The sequence below is a fragment of the Phyllobates terribilis genome, unplaced genomic scaffold (assembly GCF_046119375.1).
Source record: "Phyllobates terribilis strain yellow unplaced genomic scaffold, ASM4611937v1 Scaffold_29__1_contigs__length_15306474, whole genome shotgun sequence".
NCBI classification, from domain to species: Eukaryota; Metazoa; Chordata; class Amphibia; order Anura; family Dendrobatidae; genus Phyllobates; species Phyllobates terribilis.
This window is the reverse complement of record NW_027362789.1, coordinates 7,512,203-7,535,104: the sequence shown is the minus strand read 5'-3', so window position 1 is coordinate 7,535,104 and position 22,902 is coordinate 7,512,203. Positions and strand designations below refer to the sequence as shown.

At 45.8% G+C, this 22,902-nt stretch overlaps 1 protein-coding gene across 1 annotated transcript in view; it reads right to left on the bottom strand.

Moving 5' to 3' along the window:
* Positions 1–18,882: 18,882 nt before the first annotated feature.
* The window catches only part of LOC141178694 (uncharacterized), a 58,413-nt gene continuing 54,393 nt past the window's right edge, over positions 18,883–22,902 (bottom strand). Inside the window, exon 4 of the mRNA XM_073660578.1 lies at positions 18,883–21,215. Coding sequence (XP_073516679.1) covers positions 20,269–21,215 — 947 coding nt within the window. The 3' untranslated portion in view covers positions 18,883–20,268. The remainder of the gene's footprint in view (positions 21,216–22,902) is intronic.

Sequence of the window (22,902 nt, the reverse complement as noted above, 5' to 3'; positions counted from 1 at the left end):
GTTCCCTCTAAAACTGTGATCACCTCAACTTTCAGAAAAGTATAGCAGGTAATACAATCCTGCACGAAAAGAGTTATCATACAAGACACACAACTAGAGGTGTACCTGTAGGGGACATGATCCGGGCAAAATGTAATTGTAGCATGGAAAGCGACTATTAGAGAAGTAAGAAACATCAGAAAGACTATCCGAGAGAGGTTATAGCAATTAGAGGCTAAATAGAGCCGAAAAAATAGTTGAGGACAAAACCCGGTTCAAACACAAATCTAATCAATTCGATGAAAAGGACTTCCCCGCTACACTTGTCCTGCAATACAGCAGTCAGGTTTCACAATAAAAAGAATCTATTATAATAATTAATCAATTTTGAAGGAGGACCCAGATATAGCTGAAATAATCAAAGGTGGGTGTAGAGTAGTATCCAGAAAAGCACCATCTTTGGATTAAGCCTCTCCCCTAGTTTTTTGAAGACTACACAAGCTGCTTCCTCTAGTTTTCTACACTTTAAGGGTTTTTTCAAGTGTGAAACAACATCCGGCAAAACATGCAAATACTCACAAATGTCAGAATTTTACTGACTGAAGTAACAAAAACACCGATCAGATCAAAACGTTTCTTAATTGCAACACAAGCAGTGTAATATACAAGATGGACGCACGGCCGGCAATCTACAATATGTCGGCAGCACAAAACGCCGGTTACAGGCTGGAATCAAAGAACGTATTAATGATATCGAGAACAAAGGTGGAAATAGAAACATATCACAAATCTCCAAACATTTTATATAGGAACACCAAAGTCATCTCGGCACATTAATCGTTTATGCAATTGATAAAACACATAAACCCCTTAGAGGTGGTGATAGGGAGAAGATGCTGAGAACCAGAGAGGCATGGTGGGTCTGTCAGCTAAACACCGGGGTACCGCATGGTGTAAATCTGAGAAGGGACATCATGCTTTTCTATTCCATCTCCATCTCCACCCTGCTCTTCCTCTCACACTTCTTATCGCCATTTGCTGTTTCTCCATCTCTTGATCACCAGGATTAGAGCCTCCATTAGTCTCTCCACCTGCCTTGAAACACTGCGGCCTCGGGTCTTGACATACAGAAAAACTCAGTTCTTTATGGAGGGCTGTATACAAGTTTACTGAAAAGCCGGCCCGTAAATCCCCGCTGTGACAAGTCTGTCTCCCCCCGAATGATCTGTTCTCCTTCCGCAGAATATGGTTGACACGCCAACTTGTCTCCACCTTAGATACCCAGCGATTGTTAGCGTGCGGCTTCCACACATGTTGTTCTAATAGGAGATTTTTCTTATCCCGCTAATTTTGAATTATTGTCTAAACCTCTGTTTTGTATGCATTGCAGTATATTGTTAGATTACCAGTCTTGTGTATTTTGATGCCATATAGTGAGTAAATGTCATCACTAAGAATTCTTATAAAACACAAAAAAACAGAAAATATATAAAAATGTACTATATTATCATAATTGTGCTCCTCTTTATGCTTGTACACACAGTCACTGAATCTCTCAATCAAATTTATGTAGCATACATTAGAAATAATAAATCAATACCAAATTTATTGGGCATTTTATTTACCTTAAGGTTGCGTGCCCACTATGCGTTTTTCAAGCGTATTTGCCGCGGAATTTCCACTGCGAAAAAGCTTAAAAAATGCTTGGTAATACGTGCCCCATGGTCCCCAATGATAATCCGCATGTGCTGTGCACACGCTGTGGAAATTTCCACTGTTGATTATCATTGCGGAAAAATACGCAGCATGTCCATTAATTTTGCGGACACACAGTGTAATTGCCGCCATTGACTTGCATTGAATCGCTTAATATCCGCATCACTACATGTGCACATGCAGATATTAAGCAATTCAATGTGCGGATGGTACCCGGGTCTGGAGGAGAGGAGACTCTCCTCCAGATCCGGGTACCATAGAAACTGTAAAAAAAAAAGAATTTAAAATAAAAAAATAAACATATACTCACCTTCCGATGTCCCCCAGTGTTTTCTCCAGTGCGTCCGGTCTTTTGTACGGCTCGTGCGGTGGTCTAAAAGGACCTGCAGTGACGTCATTTAGTCAAGTGACAGGTCACACGACCGCCGACGTCAGTGCTCGTGTGACCTGTCACATGACTAAATGATGTCACCGCAGGTCCTTTTAGACCACCGCAAGCCGTACAAAAGACAGGACGCACCGGAGAAAACACCGGGGGCCATCGGAAGGTAAGTATAATGTTTATTTTTTATTTTTTACCATTTTTATTCTTTTTTTTAACTATTACTTGGTCACACTATATAAATCCATACCGATTGCATAGATTTATATAGTGTGACCAAGTTGTCAAGCACTTTCCAAGTGATGCTAAAATCGCTTGGAAAAGCCCTTGATAACCCACATGCAGAAATGCATGTGAAGAACGCTTGACAAACGCTTCTACCTGGCAGGAAAAACGCATGTAAAATCTGCATGCGTTTTTCCTGCCAGGGAGATGCGGAAAAAATCTGCAGCATTTCTGCATCGTGGGCACTTAGCCTAAATTGAAATTATTTAAGCTAATGTACAATAATATGGTCACATATTGTACATAAGGATTTGTCATCTCTCTATAGCTAATATGAGATCACATATACTCACAAATAGATTCGCAGCTGGTTTATACGTCTGTATTTATATTACGATTAGTTCTATGTATGTTAAAGTGCACCTGTCAGCAGGATTGTGCAAACTAAAGTACATACACTGTCAGGTGGGCGACATTCCACTGATTGATATGATACCTTTGCTGATGAACTCCATCCAGTGGTTCTTGTGCAATCTTTATGTTCATTTCTGAGATGATATGCTCGTGCTCTGGGGCGGGCATTTGGGGAGGGGCTTTATCTTGGTGCTCTGCTTGTGTATTCATTTGTCTGCTTTCTGATAAGTCACTGTGTGTTCAGTGACCTGCCCCCTATTTTAAATAATGCATATGCAATTGGATATATGAAAGTCTGACATTTATATGCATCAAAATGGCGCCTATGCCCACGCAAGCGCAATAGCGTCTCTCATTTGCTGATAGATGCTACTGCACAAGTGCAGCCGTCCGTGCCATATTGCAGGTTGTGGACAAAATTAAGCTTGTTGCAAACAGAGTGGGCTTTCCACAGTGCTCCAGAGAGAGGGAGCATGGGGGCAGATGTCAGGGGCACGGGTTTTATGTAGGAGAGGTTGCGGTAGTCTGCAGTTGGTTGGAAGCGATACGAGGGAATTGGTGGGAGGTGTAAGTTGTGGGGGTCCAGGATTGGGAGATATGTCACTAGCAGTGAGGAGAAGCAGAGAGAGAGAGCAGGTGGGAGAAGTAGAGTGTCCGGCTTGTTTTGTGTTTTGGTAGGATAGATCTGAGGTTGAGGAGCATGTCTACGGATGAGGTCATGTGGGGAGGTAAGAGGGAAGGAGAGAAGATTATTTGGTTAGAGGATGCTGGGGTTTAGGGATAGCGAAGGAGAGTAAGGATTAGTGGTGCAAATACAGCAATGGCAAATGTAAGCATAATGAAGGTTTAAGTGTGAAGGAGAAGGAGAACCTGAGCACATTTAATAAATAGTTACTCGTACCTTCTGGTCACTTCTAGTCCCATTTCTGGCATTTTTCCGTCAGCTACTTTGGAAACTGCTACTTAGGATAACTGCTCAGAGACCATGCATGGTCAGAGACCAGGCCCTCTAAATGTATACCTCTTAGCTAATTACACATGTAAGAAACCAGGTGTGAATAGAAGGGAGGAGGCACAGGGAGACAGGTAAGAATTATTATTATTATCCTATTGTAGTACAGAAAAAAGATGTAACTAAAATCATGATTAAAAACATATTAAAAACCTTAAAAACAACATCATTAAGTTACAGTGCCTCCACCCTTACAAAAATGAACCAAAACCAAAACTTTTGTTTAACCCAGATGGTGCCAAGGTCTCTAGTCGAAAAATCCACTTACTTTCTACTTGGCCGGTGTTATGCACACGCCCGGGCTGAGCGGCGTGTGCGTGTGATTGTAGTGATTCCACTGGACCATGAACCGGAGAGTGCCTGGAGGGGCGTGACTAAGTATCTGGCCGATCCGACCAAGATGGCACGACGGCATACGACGCCAGTGCACCAGGGAGAAACCGGGCAGAGGGACCAGGTGCTACTCCAGGTCAAACTCCGGACACGGGGGTTGACCCACACAGGGATTACTGGATCAGGCTGGTTAGGCTGGCGCACAGACTGGAGGGTATAGGCAGGCACGACTGGTATGCAGGCAGGCGGGTAAAGGCAAGCGCAGCTAGAGTGCAGACAGGGAGGCACTAGCAGGTAGGAACACAGGCGGGATAGGACCCAGTACACACTGGGACTCAGGAACAATACAGGTAGAGGGGTACAGGCAAGCACAGCTAGAGTGCAGACAGGGAGGCACTAGCAGGTAGGAACACAGGCGGGATAGGACCCAGTACACACTGGGACTCAGGAACAGGCAGGTTAGGCTGGCACAGACTGGTGGATATAAGCAAATACGGCAGGTATGCAGATGGGTGGATACAGGCGAGTATGCAGGCACGGAGGTACTGGCCGAAAGGACGGGCTGGAGCACAGAAAGGTTAAGACCCAGTACAGACTGGGTCACAGAACCGCAGATGCGGTAGACAACCACAGCAGAGAGGGAACGCCCGAAGCGGTGGGCAAGAACAGAGCAGGACGGGGCTGCAGGAGCAGCGAGCACAAGCAGGGCAGGACAGGACTGCCGGAGCAGCGGGCAGAAGCAGGGCAGGACAGGACAGGACTGCCGGAGCAGCGGGCAGAAGCAGGGCAGGACAGGACAGGACTGCCGGAGCAGCGGGCAGAAGCAGGGCAGGACAGGACAGGACTGCCGGAGCAGCGGGCAGAAGCAGGGCAGGACAGGACTGCCGGAGCAGCGGGCAGAAGCAGGGCAGGACAGGACTGCCGGAGCAGCGGGCAGAAGCAGGGCAGGACAGGACTGCCGGAGCAGCGGGCAGAAGCATGGCAGGACAGGACTGCCGGAGCAGCGGGCAGAAGCAGGGCAGGACAGGACTGCCGGAGCAGCGGGCAGAAGCAGGGCAGGACAGGACTGCCGGAGCAGCGGGCAGAAGCAGGGCAGGACAGGACTGCCGGAGCAGCGGGCAGAAGCAGGGCAGGACAGGACTGCCGGAGCAGCGGGCAGAAGCAGGGCAGGACAGGACTGCCGGAGCAGCGGGCAGAAGCAGGGCAGGACAGGACTGCCGGAGCAGTGGGCAGAAGCAGGGCAGGACAGGACTGCCGGAGCAGTGGGCAGAAGCAGGGCAGGCTAGAACCACCGGAGCGGTAAGCAAAGGAGTCAGAGCAGGCTAGGCTGAGTAGGGGGGACAGGGCTCTGTTCACACGGAACAGACAGGAAGGGAAAGGCAGAGCCAGACACCCACAGGGTACTAGCAGAGAAGTAGCGAGTGGACCACAAACTCACAAAACGGGAGTACAGAGACAACAAGCAGGAGTTAGGTACGAGTTCAGACTCTGCAGAAAAAGGAAGGGAACGGACATAGAGGCAAAACAGGTAAAGGATAGGAGAGAGTTCAGACTGGAACTGAGTGTACGGAGGAGACCGACACTGCAGCGGAATACAGGAGCGGGTCTGGGAATACGGCCCCCAGAGAGGCAGGACGAACAGGCAAGGTGCGTGTTCAGACAGGACAGACAAGATACAGGAGCAGGTCTAGGTAATCGGCCCCTAGAAGGCAGGAGGAACAGGCTAGGAGCGTGTTCAGACAGGTCAGACAAGATACAGGAACGGGTCTAGGTAATCGGCCCCTAGAAGGCAGGAGGAACAGGCTAGGAGCGTGTTCAGACAGGCCTGGAAATACAGCCTCCAGGATAGGCAGACAAGAGAACACAGAACGGGACCTGGCACCTTCAGAGTGCAAGCACACACTGAAAGAAACACTATGCTCAGGCAGGGATAGATGGGAGCAGCTGAGCTATATACCAGGTGACAGACAGCAATAGGCTGAGGACGCACAAGGGGTGTGACCCACAGCAGGTACAAAAAGCAGGAAGTGATCGGGCGCCGCCCTTAAGCAGCAGAAACAGACACAAACAGACAGCATGGAGGGAAGCCAGAGAGACATTCTGGACAGGAGATCAAGTGCGCGCTCTTGCACAGTGGGAGATGGACCACTATGCAAGGACGCCGCCAGGTATGTTACAGTACCCCCCCCCTTACGCCCCCTCTTCTTCAGGCCTGCCAGAATCTTCCGCAGGGAATTCGAGGGCCAATTCTTCACTTCGAAGAGATCACTTCCCCTGTCCACCGGAAAAACTGGTCTCCTCTGGGTAGCTAGGATGCTACCTCCCATCCAGCCACCCTTAGCAACAGACGAAACGGGTGGAGTACCAGGAACAGCACACAAGGAAGTCTCTCTCCACATATTTTCAGGTGGCACCCCAGAGGGTACAGGAGACAACTGGAAGTCCTCCACCGGGTTGGAGGGGGACAGAGACTTGGGGGTAATCTCTGCTTCGAGGTACATCTTGTCAAGCTCACAGGAAGAAATAGACGGGTTATCAGGTACATAATGAGGAAAAGTCACTGTCTCTTTGTTTTCTGGTGGTACCCCGGAGGATTCAGGAAACAACTGGAGGTCCTCCGCCGGGTCAGAAGAGTGCAGAGGCTCAGAGAAAACATCTGCTTCAGAGTACACTAGGTCGGACTCACTGGACGAAGCAGGCGAGGTATCGGGTACCGAGTATAGGAGAGTCTCTGTCCATTCTCCACCAGGTGGCACCCCGAAGGGTTCTGGAGACAACTGGCGGTCCTCCGCCTGGTCAGAGGGGTGTAGAGACTCACGGGTAACCTCTGCTTCAGAGTACACTAGGTCGGACTCACTGGACGAAGCAAGCGAGGTATCAGATCCAGGATATAGGAAAGTCTCTGTCCATTTACCACCAGGTGGCACCCCGAAGGGTTCTGGAGACAACTGGAGGTCCTCCGCCTGGTCAGAGGAGTGTAGAGACTCGGGAGTAACCACTGCTTCAGAGTACACTAGGTTGGACTCACTGGACGAAGCGAGCGAGGTATCAGGTACAGAGTATAGGAGAGTCTCTGTCCTTTCGCTACCAGGTAGCACCCCGAAGGGTTCAGGAGACAACTGGAGGTCCTCCGCCTGGTCGGAGGGGTGTAGAGACTCGGGAGTAACCTCTGCTTCGGAGTACACTAGGTTGGACTCACTGGACGAAGCGAGCGAGGTATCAGGTACAGAGTATAGGAGAGTCTCTGTCCTTTCGCTACCAGGTAGCACCCCGAAGGGTTCAGGAGACAACTGGAGGTCCTCCGCCTGGTCGGAGGGGTGTAGAGACTCGGGGGTAACTACCACTTTGGGGTACCCATTGTCAGGCTCACAGGACGAAGCGGACAAAGTATCGAGTACCGGGTGTAGAGAATTCTCTCTCCATTTGTCATCGAGTGGTATCCCGGAGGATTCAGGAGGCAACAGGGGGTCCTCCGCCAGGTAGTAGAGGTGCACAGACTCTGAGGTAACCACAGCTTTGGAGCATCCTTGGACATGCACACCGGTTAAAGTGGGTGAAGCATCTGATGCCGGGTGCAGGAAGTTCTCCTGTGTGGAGTCTGGGTGGGCAGAAGTCTCTTCGGGCAGGAGAACTGGTGCACTACCCACGCACATTACCCGTTGGGGCTTCTCCGGGATACAGGGAGATGAAGCTTCAGTAGGGACTTCAAGGTTGGGGTCAGGAGGTCTCAGGGAGGACAGACCCTGGCGTGACGGCTTGCCTCTACGTCTAGCACGTCTGGACTGCCTCTTGAGGTTGGGAGAAGTATTCCGGAAAGCGTAGTCACCCTGTGAGGATTCTGGGTGGGCAGTAGTCTCATTGGGCTGGAGGACTATTGCGCTACCCACACACATTACCCATTGGGGCTGCTCCGGGATATTGGGAAGTGAAGCTTCAGCAGGAGCCTCCGGGTTAGGATCATCGAAGACCATTAGAAAGGCCACCAGGAAGGCCATTAGGTCCAGGAGGATCGGATCCTGTGTTTCATATAGGGGGTTGATCCATTCCAAGGCATCACCCGCCAGGTAAGACATAATGAATGCCACCTTAACCCGATCGGTGGGAAAACATAGAGGGTAGAACTTGAAGTGTAGCATGCATTGCTCCACAAATGCACGACTTTGTCTAGGATCCCCATAATAACGTAGCGGATCCGCGGGAACGAGAGCAGATAGATCCATCTGGACGGGTGCGTAATTCGCCTGAAAGTCAGCTAAAGGAAAAAAAATATATTTATTTATTTATTTTAATGCATGTATTCGCTGGAAAACTTCTCAGAGAGCGAAGGCCGTGGGGCTCAACGGGAACCATGGCCTGAGCATGCTGTTATGCACACGCCCGGGCTGAGCGGCGTGTGCGTGTGATTGTAGTGATTCCACTGGACCATGAACCGGAGAGTGCCTGGAGGGGCGTGACTAAGTATCTGGCCGATCCGACCAAGATGGCACGACGGCATACGACGCCAGTGCACCAGGGAGAAACCGGGCAGAGGGACCAGGTGCTACTCCAGGTCAAACTCCGGACACGGGGGTTGACCCACACAGGGATTACTGGATCAGGCTGGTTAGGCTGGCGCACAGACTGGAGGGTATAGGCAGGCACGACTGGTATGCAGGCAGGCGGGTAAAGGCAAGCGCAGCTAGAGTGCAGACAGGGAGGCACTAGCAGGTAGGAACACAGGCGGGATAGGACCCAGTACACACTGGGACTCAGGAACAATACAGGTAGAGGGGTACAGGCAAGCACAGCTAGAGTGCAGACAGGGAGGCACTAGCAGGTAGGAACACAGGCGGGATAGGACCCAGTACACACTGGGACTCAGGAACAGGCAGGTTAGGCTGGCACAGACTGGTGGATATAAGCAAACACGGCAGGTATGCAGATGGGTGGATACAGGCGAGTATGCAGGCAGGGAGGTACTGGCTGAAAGGACGGGCTGGAGCACAGAAAGGTTAAGACCCAGTACAGACTGGGTCACAGAACCGCAGATGCGGTAGACAACCACAGCAGAGAGGGAACGCCCGAAGCGGTGGGCAAGAACAGAGCAGGACGGGGCTGCAGGAGCAGCGAGCACAAGCAGGGCAGGACAGGACTGCCGGAGCAGCGGGCAGAAGCAGGGCAGGACAGGACAGGACTGCCGGAGCAGCGGGCAGAAGCAGGGCAGGACAGGACAGGACTGCCGGAGCAGCGGGCAGAAGCAGGGCAGGACAGGACAGGACTGCCGGAGCAGCGGGCAGAAGCAGGGCAGGACAGGACTGCCGGAGCAGCGGGCAGAAGCAGGGCAGGACAGGACTGCCGGAGCAGCGGGCAGAAGCAGGGCAGGACAGGACTGCCGGAGCAGCGGGCAGAAGCAGGGCAGGACAGGACTGCCGGAGCAGCGGGCAGAAGCAGGGCAGGACAGGACTGCCGGAGCAGCGGGCAGAAGCAGGGCAGGACAGGACTGCCGGAGCAGCGGGCAAAAGCAGGGCAGGACAGGACTGCCGGAGCAGCGGGCAGAAGCAGGGCAGGACAGGACTGCCGGAGCAGCGGGCAGAAGCAGGGCAGGACAGGACTGCCGGAGCAGCGGGCAGAAGCAGGGCAGGACAGGACTGCCGGAGCAGCGGGCAGAAGCAGGGCAGGACAGGACTGCCGGAGCAGCGGGCAGAAGCAGGGCAGGACAGGACTGCCGGAGCAGCGGGCAGAAGCAGGGCAGGACAGGACTGCCGGAGCAGCGGGCAGAAGCAGGGCAGGACAGGACTGCCGGAGCAGTGGGCAGAAGCAGGGCAGGACAGGACTGCCGGAGCAGTGGGCAGAAGCAGGGCAGGCTAGAACCACCGGAGCGGTAAGCAAAGGAGTCAGAGCAGGCTAGGCTGAGTAGGGGGGACAGGGCTCTGTTCACACGGAACAGACAGGAAGGGAAAGGCAGAGCCAGACACCCACAGGGTACTAGCAGAGAAGTAGCGAGTGGACCACAAACTCACAAAACGGGAGTACAGAGACAACAAGCAGGAGTTAGGTACGAGTTCAGACTCTGCAGAAAAAGGAAGGGAACGGACATAGAGGCAAAACAGGTAAAGGATAGGAGAGAGTTCAGACTGGAACTGAGTGTACGGAGGAGACCGACACTGCAGCGGAATACAGGAGCGGGTCTGGGAATACGGCCCCCAGAGAGGCAGGACGAACAGGCAAGGTGCGTGTTCAGACAGGACAGACAAGATACAGGAGCAGGTCTAGGTAATCGGCCCCTAGAAGGCAGGAGGAACAGGCTAGGAGCGTGTTCAGACAGGTCAGACAAGATACAGGAACGGGTCTAGGTAATCGGCCCCTAGAAGGCAGGAGGAACAGGCTAGGAGCGTGTTCAGACAGGCCTGGAAATACAGCCTCCAGGATAGGCAGACAAGAGAACACAGAACGGGACCTGGCACCTTCAGAGTGCAAGCACACACTGAAAGAAACACTATGCTCAGGCAGGGATAGATGGGAGCAGCTGAGCTATATACCAGGTGACAGACAGCAATAGGCTGAGGACGCACAAGGGGTGTGACCCACAGCAGGTACAAAAAGCAGGAAGTGATCGGGCGCCGCCCTTAAGCAGCAGAAACAGACACAAACAGACAGCATGGAGGGAAGCCAGAGAGACATTCTGGACAGGAGATCAAGTGCGCGCTCTTGCACAGTGGGAGATGGACCACTATGCAAGGACGCCGCCAGGTATGTTACAGCCGGTATCCTCTTAATATTGCCCCCTCTCGAACCCAGATGTACCTGATCAATGCATATAACTTTTAGTAAACTGGCATCCCCGTTATGACACATGCGGAAATGTTTGGGTAATGTCTTTAAATTCTCAATATCTCCTTCCATATTTGACTTTTCTATATCTCTTATATGCTTTCTGATAAATGTACGAAGTTCTCTCGTAGTGAGGCCTATAAAAATGTTTCCGCAGGGACAGAGAGCATGGTAGATTACCCCTTTAGAACTACATGTGAGATGGTGCTGAATATCATATACCCTAGTGCAATCTGCATTTTGGAATTGTTAAGTTTTAACCATATATGGACAGGCTTTGCATCTGCCACAAGGAAAAACGCCTTTGGTTGCCAACCACGTCTCACTCTTTTTCCGATGATCCCTCTCATAATGGCTGTGTACTAGTAGGTCTCTCAAGTTCTTGAAACATCGTGCAGGATTTGCAGGTAATTAATTCTTCAGAACAGGATCAACTTGTAGTACTCGCCAATGTTTTTTAATAATTTCTAAAATATTTAGATTTGAGAGTCCTCAGTGGTTGATACCTTTTAATGGCTAACTGAAAAGATGGTAACAAATTGCAAGCTTTCGGGACTACTCAGGTCTCTTCATCAGGCATAGTATACCACAAAATCTGAAGAGTCACATATTTATACAAAATATTGTGTATAAATTCAGGGCGGACAATGACCCTTCCCAAATAAACCACACATCGTCAATAAAACGCATCTAGTGATGTATATTTTCTATTCACGGTATCAAGTCGTCTAAAAAAAATCTCTCGCTCCCATGCCCCTAAAAATAAGTTCACGTATGAAGGGGCACTTGTGGCCCCCGTAGCTGTTCCTTGCAGTTTTAAATGCACTTTATTATTAAAAATGAAACATTTATGGGTTAAAACTAAATCAAGGAGAATCAAGATTAGTTCCGCCATGTCAGATTCAATATTACCCCCTCTCAGAAACCACGCAACTGCAGTTAGCCTGTCGGTATGCCTAATGGAGGTATACAGAGGTTCAATATCTGCTGTCACCATAATCATGTTCTCAGTCAGATGCATGTTGTCTATTCTCCGTAAAGCCGCTGTGGTGTCTTTAATATAAGACGGTAAAGTGGTTACCAGGGGTTTTAAAAAATAATCAATGGTTTGCCCAATTACCTCACAAAGGCCTCCAATGCCCGGTACAATGGGTCTTCCAGGGGGATCCATTGGATCCTTATGAATTTTCGGAATTAGATATAGAGTTGGCAATCTGGGATTTAGTTCTTTTGATCACATCGACCATTTTTTTAGGGATCATTCCTTCTTGGTCAGCTCTCTCTAGAATGTTGATCAATTCCATCTGAAAGGCCGACATAGCTTCAGCTGGTAATTTCCTATAACAGTTGGTATCATACAACAATTTATATGCCTGTTTTCATGCACAGTGTAGCGCCGGCGTCCCTGCCCTCTGCTAGGCAGGGACGCTGTTCCCCTCACCCCTCTGCTCCGAGCCCGGCGTCCTCCTCCCGCTCTGCTGGCAGCGCGCGCTCCTTCCCGGCCACTGTGCTTAGGGCGCGCGCGCGCTCCCTCCCTCCTAAAGGGGCCGCGCGCGCCGTCCTAAGGAGTCCCCGGCCAATGGCCGGAGGACTTCACCATATATAAGGCACCTCCTCCAAAATGGAGGTGCCCGAGCAATGTTGTTGCACTGTTCACTACTCTGCTTCAGCCCTCAGGTCCCGTTGCCAGTTACCTGCCAGATTCCTGCCAGTTTGCTGTCTGATTCCTGCCTGATATTCTGCTTACCTGCCTGCTAGCCTGAAGTCCGACGGTCTGCCTACCGACTTCTGTCAGTCTGTCTAAGGACCAGCTTGTCCGCTCACCTGGGAGCGCTCCTCTGCTACCTGCCTGCTAGCCTGAGGTCCGACGGTCTGCCCTCCAACTCCTGTCAGTCTGTCTATGGACCAGCTTGCCCGCTCACCTGGGAGCGCACATCTGCTACCTGCCTGCTAGCCTACCTGGAGGCTCCGCCGTCACGTGCTGTGACCACCTGCCATTCCAGAGACTCTTGCCCGCTCACCTGGGAGCGCACACCTGTTACCTGCCTGCTAGCCTACCTGGAGGCTCCGCCGTCACGTGCTGTGACCACCTGCCATTCCAGAGACTCTCGCTTGCTCACCTGGGAGCACACATCAACCATCTGCCTGCTAGCCTACCTGGAGGCTCTGCCATCACAGGTCGTACCTACCCTTTACCCAGAGACTGCCCCGGTCACTTGCCGTGACCTCCTGCCCGTTCATCCAGAGACTGCCCCGGTCACTTGCCGTGACCTCCAGCCCGTTCACTCAGAGACTGTCCCGGTCACCTGCTGTGACTGCCTGCCCGTCTTCCCTGGTCGCCACCCGCTCCCTTACAAGGACCGCCCCCTTGTATAGTAGCTCAGAGGTTCCGCCTCCCAGACCCGTTACACACAGCATTAGGCCAGATAACTAAGTTACCACCTTTTTATGCCCCCTTAAATACAACATCTTTCCAATCTTGCATTTCTTTTAATGCTGTTCTGTCTGCATTGCTCAAATCTGAGTAAGTTTATTTTAGTGTTAAGTTGCCTAATTTCTGCTGATACAAGTTTGGTGAAAATGTCTACTGCTGGACATAAATTAAGAATTGAAAATGTTTTGGATTTATTGAAAAGTTGTATGGGGAAAGTACTTACCTCTGCTGCAATAGTCGTGGTTTCTTCTGCTAGTGATTCCAAGATCTGTAAAGCCTCAATTTCTTCTTTAGTGGTAAAAATTTCTTCATTGTTGGTTTTACGATGAAGTTTTTTCAATATAAGTTTTCTGCCGAATAAGTGAACATCTTTGATTGCTATAAATGGGTCTAAGGGTTGAGACAGAGAAAAGGTTAATCATTTTTCTAACACATTTATTTGTGCCTCAGTAAGAATATGGGTCAAGAGATTAATCACCTTAAGTTTATCATTCCTTCGGTTTCTACCTCCTCCATGAGTAGGTGCTCCAAATTTCTTTTTCTTATCAAAATATCTTGTTTTCTGACCACGATAACTGGCACCATCCGGTCCATCCTGGTCCCTATTGGATGATGTGCTTTCTGCTGCTGATGCGAATTTGAGGATATACTTCGCGTCAGGGATGTTTTTCTATTCAATTTCTTGAATTGCCATCTGTATACTTTATTGGATTCATAATCCGCCTGATCTCTGGCGAATTTTTTTAATATGCCTTGACTTAGATTATGTTCACATTTTTCCAAGTCCTTCTCAATATCTTTATGCCATTTTTCAAGATTCTCAATTGACATATCTTTATGCATGACTTTTTCTATTTTTTCAATCTCATTATCTATTTCCACCAATAGGGAGGTATTTTTGTCCACTATGACCTTAATGAACAAAATAGAACATGTAGTTGCTACTGTGATCCATTTACTAACAAGGGTTTCATCTTCAAGTTCAAAAGTGGAAAAAAGCTGGATTCTCAGACTCCTAGGAATTATTTTTTGATCTAGATAATTCTCAAGTGAAGTTTTGGTCCACCAAAGTTTGATTTTCTTGAATAATAGATTTTTGGATTGACGTATGGTTTCTTTATTTGAGGTGGAGGTGTCACTAAAACCACATTTACTACCTTTTTTAAAAATTTCTATAGCCTTAGATTGCCAGACCTGTTCTCTGGCTTTAAGATCCATTTGAATTTAATCAAACATTTTTTACTTGGACACTCTGTAATGACAGAAATAATTCATATATCAAAAAACGTCCTATATCACCAAGAATTTAAATTCAGTGGTGTCACCCTACATGTGGAACAGCATAAAAAAAACTATTCCTGAACTGTTGGTTTTTGTTTATTCTGCCTCCCAAAAATTGCAATGGAAAGTGATCAAACAATGTCACGTGCCCGAAAATGGCACCAATAAAAACGTCAAGTTGTCCTGCAAAAAGCAAACCTTTACATGACTTTGTCGGTCGAAATATGGAAAAATTATAGCTATCAAAATATGGCATTGCAAAAACTAGTCTTTGCAAAAATAAGTGTATTTTTAGTGTGTGACAGCAGCCAAACCCGATATAAATCTGGTATCACTGTAATCGCACCGACCCAAAGAATAAAGTAGTCTAATCACTTATACCACATGAGGAACGGCATAAAAGAATGAATAAAATTAATTCTTCACCTGCTGCTGATTTGTTCATTCTGCCTCCCAAAGATCAAAGTAAGGCTTGGCTCACATTTATCCTGCGTTCTGCACTGAGGGCTTACACCGGGGTTTCTTTGTAAATCTCTGAAATACCTGATTCAGATGGAACCCCCGGCGGAAGACTCCCTGTAATGAGTCAGATGGAGGCACCATGGATGCAGTCTGGCCTGTGATCACACGGTGTCTGTCTTTTAATTAGATGTGCATAACAGTGCCATTAGTCTCAGTTTTCTGAACTTCTGAAAAAAAGGACACCGCTAAACAGAGGCCAGATAGAGTTCAGAGTAACTCTGCTGCCTCTTTATAGTGAATGGATCCCTTGGGGTAGGGTTAGGGTTGGGGTTAGGATTGGGGTTAGGATTAGGGTTACGGTTAGGATTAGGGTTGTGTTAAGGTTAGGGTTGTGTTAGGGTTGGTATTTTTTCAAAAGTAAAGAAAAAAAATGAGGATATGGCGACTAGTGTTGAGCGCAAGTGTTCGCTACTTGAGTTTGCATCGGGTGCTTGGGTTTGCTCTGAGTATCGTGGGTGCTCGGGTGACATACTCAAGTCTCCACCCCGCATGTTTCGCGGCTGTTATACAGCAAAAAAAAAAAAAAAACACGTGGGGATTGCCTGCCATACACGAGCAATCCCCGCATGTTTTTTTTGTGTGTTTAACAACCGTGAAACATGGGGGGCAGGGACTCGAGCATGTCACTCGAGCACCCACGATACTTAGTGCAAAAATAAAAAAATGTTTTTTCTAAAGTAACATTTTTGTGAAAAAAAGTTAAATGTTCATTGTTTTCTTCCACATTCCAAAACGTCCTGTGAAGCACCGGAAAGGTGTCACTTCTGGGTATTTTCTGTCATAAAGGCTCCTCAAAGTCACTTCAAATGTGATGTAGTCCCTAAAAAAAGTTTTTTTTAAATTATGTTGGAAAAATGAGAAATCGCTGGTCAACTTTTAACCCTTATAACTTCTTAACAAAAAAAATTTTGGTTCAAAAATTGTGCTGATGTAAAGTAGACATGTGGGAATTGTTATTTATTAACTATTTCGTGTGACATCTCTCTCTGATTTAAGGGCATGAAAATTCAAATTTCGCCAAATTTCTGATTTTTTCACAAAGTAACGCAAGTCTCATCGAAGAAATTTTAACACTATCATGAAGTGCAATATGTCACAAAAAAATAATCTCAGAATCAGTGAGATCCATTGAATTACAGAGTTATTACATCATAAAGTGACAGTGGTCAGAATTGTAAAAATTGGCCTGGTCGTTAACATGAAAACCACATTCGGGGGTAAAGGGGTTAATACAACAACAACAAAAATTGAACGAAGCAAATAATATATATCAAACCAAAGGAAAGTATCTACGTATCCGACAATTGTCTAGTACCAATAAGATGGTGACATATCTATGCTAGGATATGAATGGCAGACCATTTGGGAATGATCAGAAACACCAAACATGAGTTTGGTCAAAAACCTTTATTTCACAAACAATTGGTTACATGGTGGCACTGCAGAAGCGGGGGCCCACACTACATAAAATACAGTGACTGTATAATACACAAACAGTTATATATGTACAGTAGGTGATATCCAGAAGACTATTGATCCTATTCTGAACATTATTGGAGAGTTTGGTGAATGGTCAGGCCAGTCCATTAATTGGGATAAATCGGTTATTCTACCATTTGATGATATCTCTAATTCCAGCATATTAGAACATACACGAATACAAACGGTTGAGAAATTCTAATACCGAGTATAAGTATAACAAAAAGATCTCCGGATTACATTGCACTGATTCTATATCTTCTTCTGGAAAAGTATAAAAAGAAAATAGATGCGTGGTGGAGATTACCATTATCGGCTGTAGGAAGAGGGAACTTATTAAAAATTATATTGATGCCCCAACTCTTATACATTCTGCATAATGCCCCTATTTGGATCCATAATTCCTATTTTCAAAAAATTCATAGCAAGTTTCATTCTCTTATATGGAAAAAGAAATCGGCTAGGATAAAATGTGAATATCTACAAAGTGACAAGGAATCTGGTGGATTGGCGATTCCTAATGCACCAATATACAGTGGGGAAAAAAGTATTTAGTCAGCCACCAATTGTGCAAGTTTTCCCACTTAAAAAGATGAGAGAGGCCTGTAATTGACATCATAGGTAAACCTCAACTATGACACAAAAAATGAGAAAACAAATCCTGAAAATCACATTGTCTGATTTGGAAAGAATTGTTTTTCAAATTTTGGTGGAATATAAGTATTTGGTCAATTACAAACAAGCAAGATTTCTGGCTCTCACAGACCAGTAACTTCTTCAAGAGGCTCCTCTGTCCTCCACTCATTACCTGTAGTACTGGCACCTGTTTGAACTTGTTATCAGTATAAAAAACACCTGTCCGCAACTTCAAACAGTCACACTCCAAACTCCACTATGGTGAAGACCAAAGAGCTGTTGAAGGACACCAGAAACAAAATTGTAGCACTGCACCAGCCTGGGAAGACTGAATCTGCAATAGGCAAGCAGCTTGATGTGAAGAAATCAACTGTGGGAGCAATAATTAGAAAATGGAAGACGTACAAGACCACTGATAATCTCCATCGATCTGGGACTCCACACAAGATTTCACCCCGTTGGGTCAAAATGATCTCAAGAAAGGTGAGCAAAAATCCCAGAACCACACGGGGGGACCTAGTGAATGACCTGCAGAGAGCTGGGACCAACGTTACACAGGCTACCATCAGTAACACACTACGCCGCCAGGGACTAAGATCCTGCAGTGCCAGACGTGTCCTTCTGCTTAAGCTATTACATGTCCGGGCCCATCTGAAGTTTGCTAAAGAGCATCTGGATGATCCAGAAGAGTATTGGGAGAATGTCATATGGTCAGATGAACCCAAAGTAGAACTGTTTGGTAGAAACACAACTCGGCGTGTTTGGAGGAGAAAGAATGCTGAGTTGCATCCAAAGAACACCATATCTACTGTGAAGCATGGTGGTGGCAACATCATGCTTTGGGGCTGTGTCTCTGCCAAGGGACCAGGACGACTGATCCGTGTACATGAAAGAATGAATGGGCTCATGTATCGTGAGATTTTGAGTGCAAACCTCCTTCCATCAGCAAGGGCATTGAAGATGAAACTTGACTGGGTCTTTCAGCATGACAATGATCCAAAGCACACCGCCAGGGCAACGAAGGAGTGGCTTCGTAAGAAGCATTTCAAGGTCCTGGAGTGGCCTAGCCAGTCTCCAGATCTAAACCCTATAGAAAACCTTTGGAGGGAGTTGAAAGTCTGTGTTGCCCAGCGACAGCCCCAAAACATCACTGCTCTAGAGGAGATCTGCATGAAGGAATGGGCCTACATACCAGCAACAGTGTGTGCCAACCTTGTGAAGACTTACAGAAAACATTTAACCTCTGGCATTGCCAACAAAGGATATATAACAAAGTATTGAGATTAACTTTTGTAATTGACCAAATACTTATTTTCCACCAAAATATGAAAAAAAATTCTTTCCAAATCAGACAATGTGATTTTCAGGATTTGTTTTCTCATTTTGTCTCTTATAGTTGAGGTTGACCTATGATGTCAATTACAGGCCTCTCTCATCTTTTTAAGTGGGAGAACCTGCACAATTGGTGACTGACTAAATACTTTCCTGCCCCACTGTATTATATGGCAGCGCAACTGCAACATTTGGGAGGGAGGCAAAGCGCTGCAAACCCAAATAGTATTAAGGGGTTAATTACCTCAGGACACCGTGGAATATTCCTATTCATATAGTGGAACTGAATGACCTCGCACACAAGAAATCAATATACCCTACACTTGCTCTACTCTACAAGGTCTGGGATAGGGGTAAAGATATAATGGAAATAGACTGCAATGAATCTACACCTATATGGTTTAATAATAAATATGCAGAGGTCTATAAATTAGAGGGATTCCGGAGTTGGGAGGATAAAGGAATTTATACAATATAAAACATATATAACATATATACGATATAAAACATATTGTCTGAAGGGATACTTAAGTCCTTTAATGAATTAAAGGGGGAATTTGGGTGACAAACAATTCTAGAAATATCTACAGTTTCGGCATTCATTTAATGCACAATCAAGATGGACTCCCTTTTGGGTAGAAAATAATACTTTTGGTAAGTTGGTATTAGAGAAGGGAAATACTAAGGGTCGTATTTCTGATATTTACTGAGTCCTTCTTGATATTTATTTAAAAATATTTCCTTCTCCAGCTAGACAAAAATGGATGGAGATATAGGTCCAATTTCTGAGGATCAATGGAGAGAGGTATTAGAACTGGTTCCCCAATTATCTTTACATGAGGCTCAGAGATTTTCCCAGATCATATTAATACACAGGAAATATAAGACGCCTAGATTCCTATGTAACATAGGATACCGGACTGTCACTGAATGTCCAAGATGTAACATGGATGCTGCGGGCCTATTACATCCGCTATGGGAATGCCGGGAGATAGGTAAATACTGGAAAGGAGTTCTGTCTATTATAAAGAGGGTATATAAAATAGATATTCAACCAGACCCAAAAATGCCTATTAGGTATATTAGAGGAGGATATGGAATTTAACCCAATGTCAATAGGGATTTCACATATTTTATTTCAAGCTAGGAAACATATTGCATCCAAATGGATTAACCCCTCACCTCCAGAAATTAGTGAACGCAAAAATAGGATAAATAATATTATCAGATTAGAAAAAGGGGTATATAAAAAACAAAACTCAATGAATAAATTAGAGAAAATATGGGGCTTATGGTTGGATACACCTGGAATGCCATCAAGGGGGTTATTGTTGGAGAGACAATGACTTATGGGGGAAGGGGGGTATTGGCGAGGTCTAATGTTTCATTGTAATGTGTATTGGAATTCCTTAACATGTGGTATGGGTAATATAGCACACCTATATGTGTATAGGATTATAATGTTTATTACAATATTATGGTTATATAAAAGATTTCAAGAATGTAGAATGTTAATTGTAAGATATAGTAACTGCAAGTTATCAGATGGTAATGGGCAAGCTGAAAGGATATATAGGAGAGATGCATGTATGTCATCCCTATGGTATGTTATTTTTCTATTGTATGTACTGGTTTCTTGTTTTGTAAAAAAAAAAAAAAACCTAATGAAAAAAATCTCAATAAAAATTTATTGGATTAAAAAAAAAAAAAAGATTAGAAAAAAGGCTTCTCCCCTGTGTGAGTTCTCTGGTGCTTTACCAAAGCTGATTTATGGTTAAAACATTTCCCACATTCTGAACATGAAAAAGGCTTCTCCCCTGTGTGGGTTCTCTGGTGTTTATTAAGATGTGATTTATGGTTAAAACATTTCCCACATCCTAAACATGAATACGGCTTCTCCCCTGTGTGAATTCTTTGGTGATTAACAAGATTTGATTTCTGGGTAAAACATTTCCCACATTCTGAACAGGAAAAAGGCTTCTCCCCTGTGTGAGTTCTCTGATGCTTAATCAAAACTGATTTTTGGTTAAAACATTTCCCACATTCTGAACAAGAAAAAGGCTTCTCCCCTGTGTGGGTTCTTTGGTGACTAACAAGATCTGATTTAAGGTTAAAACATTTCCCACATTCTGAACATGAAAAAGGCTTCTCCCCTGTGTGTGTTCTCTGGTGACGAACAAGATCTGATTTAATGTTACAACATTTCCCACATTCTGAACATGAAAAAGGCTTCTCCCCTGTGTGGGTTCTCTGGTGGATATTAAGAGGTGTTTTCCGGTTGAAACATTTCCCACATTCTGAACATGAAAAAAGCTTCTCCCCCTTGTAGGTTCTCTGGTGATTAACAAAAACTGATTTCTGGTTAAAACATTTTCCACGTTTGGAATAAAAAAATCTATTATCCATTGTGTGTATGTTTTGATGTTTAAGAATAGACTTTTTGAGGGTAAAACTGTTTCCATTTTCTGAATGTGAAAATGATTTCTTTCCTTTAGGAGAAGTTTGTTTTGTAATGCTTATTTTATTTTGATTTTCCTTAGTAGTCGGTAATGAATCAGAAGATAGGACCTGTTTCATAGAAGTAATGGTATTCACTTCAATTGTATCCTGTGTATCCAATTTAAAGATCTCCTGTCCATCTGATCTCCTGGTACAGTCATCTGCCAAGAAAAAAAAAACAATTATTAATTTTGAATAAAATGTCCTTGAAATTTATATTTTTTAACATTTCTACTTAAAATGTCTAAACAAGCACATCCCTGGGCTACATGCTAATCCAGGGAAATGAAGAGATATATGCTCAAGTTTAAAAATCTATTTTATTAGACACAAATCTAAACAATAGAGGATTTTAAATATTTTAAATATTCCTCTATTTTTTAGATTTGTGTCTTATAAAATTGATTTTTAAACTTGAGCATATATCTCTTCATTTCCCTGGACTAGCATGTAGCCCAGGGATGTGTTTGTTTAGATTGAGTTAGAAGTGGTATGCAATCTTTATTTATTTTTCTATGGGATTCTTGTGTTAATTGTACAGAAAATGTCTGTAGAAATGGCAAGTTATTGACAGAATGACAGTTCACAGTCTAATAGAAAACCTCATAGGATGAACCAGTAGAGGGTGGTGTTCAACTGTTTGTTCATTCTGCCTCCAAAATATGGAATAAGAAGCCATCAAAAAATGTTATGTAGGCAAAAATGCTACCAATAAAAACTTCTTCTCATCCCACAAAAAACAAGTCCCCACTTAGGTCAAACAGAGGATTCCACATTATTAGATTCTCAAAGGCTCTTTAGAATCAACATGGCTTCCATAAACCAATCCAGAAAAATCCGCTCTCCCGAAGTCAAATCCCCCCTTGCTTCTGCGCCCAAACAACATTTAGCCTCCATGTGTCTGACATTACTATAGTGAGAGGAACCCACTTAATTTACGGTGTGTCTCTCCTGGAGCACAATCTGGGCACTATGTGTTTGGTAAAAAATGGCCAATGTGCAATTTTTTCTCTCCAACATCCACTGCGTGCTAATTTCCGGAAAGTGCCTGTGGAGTCAAAATAATCAAAACTCCTATAGATTAATTCACTGAGAGTTATAATTTCCAAAATGAAGTCACTTTATGGGGATTTCTACTGCTTTGGTTTTCTGACATTTTGTCATATTAGGGCTTCTGCAAATAGTGTGTCCCATCTCCTCTGGGATCTGCTCCTGTGACGTCTGCTTCTCTCACCAGGAGCCGCCTTATTCATCCTGCAGGCGGCGCTGGAGGAGAAGAACCAGAAGCTCTGCGCGGTGCAGGCTCTGTCCAGCCATTAGGATTCGGGTGCCTGTGACCTGTTGAATCATCCTGTCTGGCAATATGGGTGTGAGAGCCATCCAGCTGAAGTAATCTACTTCAGCCAATTGGAAAACACCACACCCTACTAAAGCTGGAAGCATATTGCCGGAAGCTGCCAGATACAGCCTTGTTCTCCTCTGGTTCAGTCCTCTGTGCTCAGCTCCCGGCTTGTGTATTTGTTTCCTGTTGTGATCTCGGCTCGTTTACTGACTACTCTTGTGTCTCCTTATTTTGTATTTCCTCTGCCTTCCTGGTTCTGACTCGGCTATCTGACTATTCATCCTGCAATCTCACTCCACAGAACAGCAGGTAACACTGTGGCCCAAGCCTAGGGGTCTCTGTGTAAGTCCAGATCCATGTAGAGGGGTTAAATGGTGATGAGCAAGGCAAACCCTGGGATCTAGAAAACGGAGTAGATAGCGCCAAGCCTGTTCGTGGTAGCCATCTTTTTAGATGTCAGGTGACCATGAACAGTGCCCCCAATACATTGTGTCCGCAAACTATTC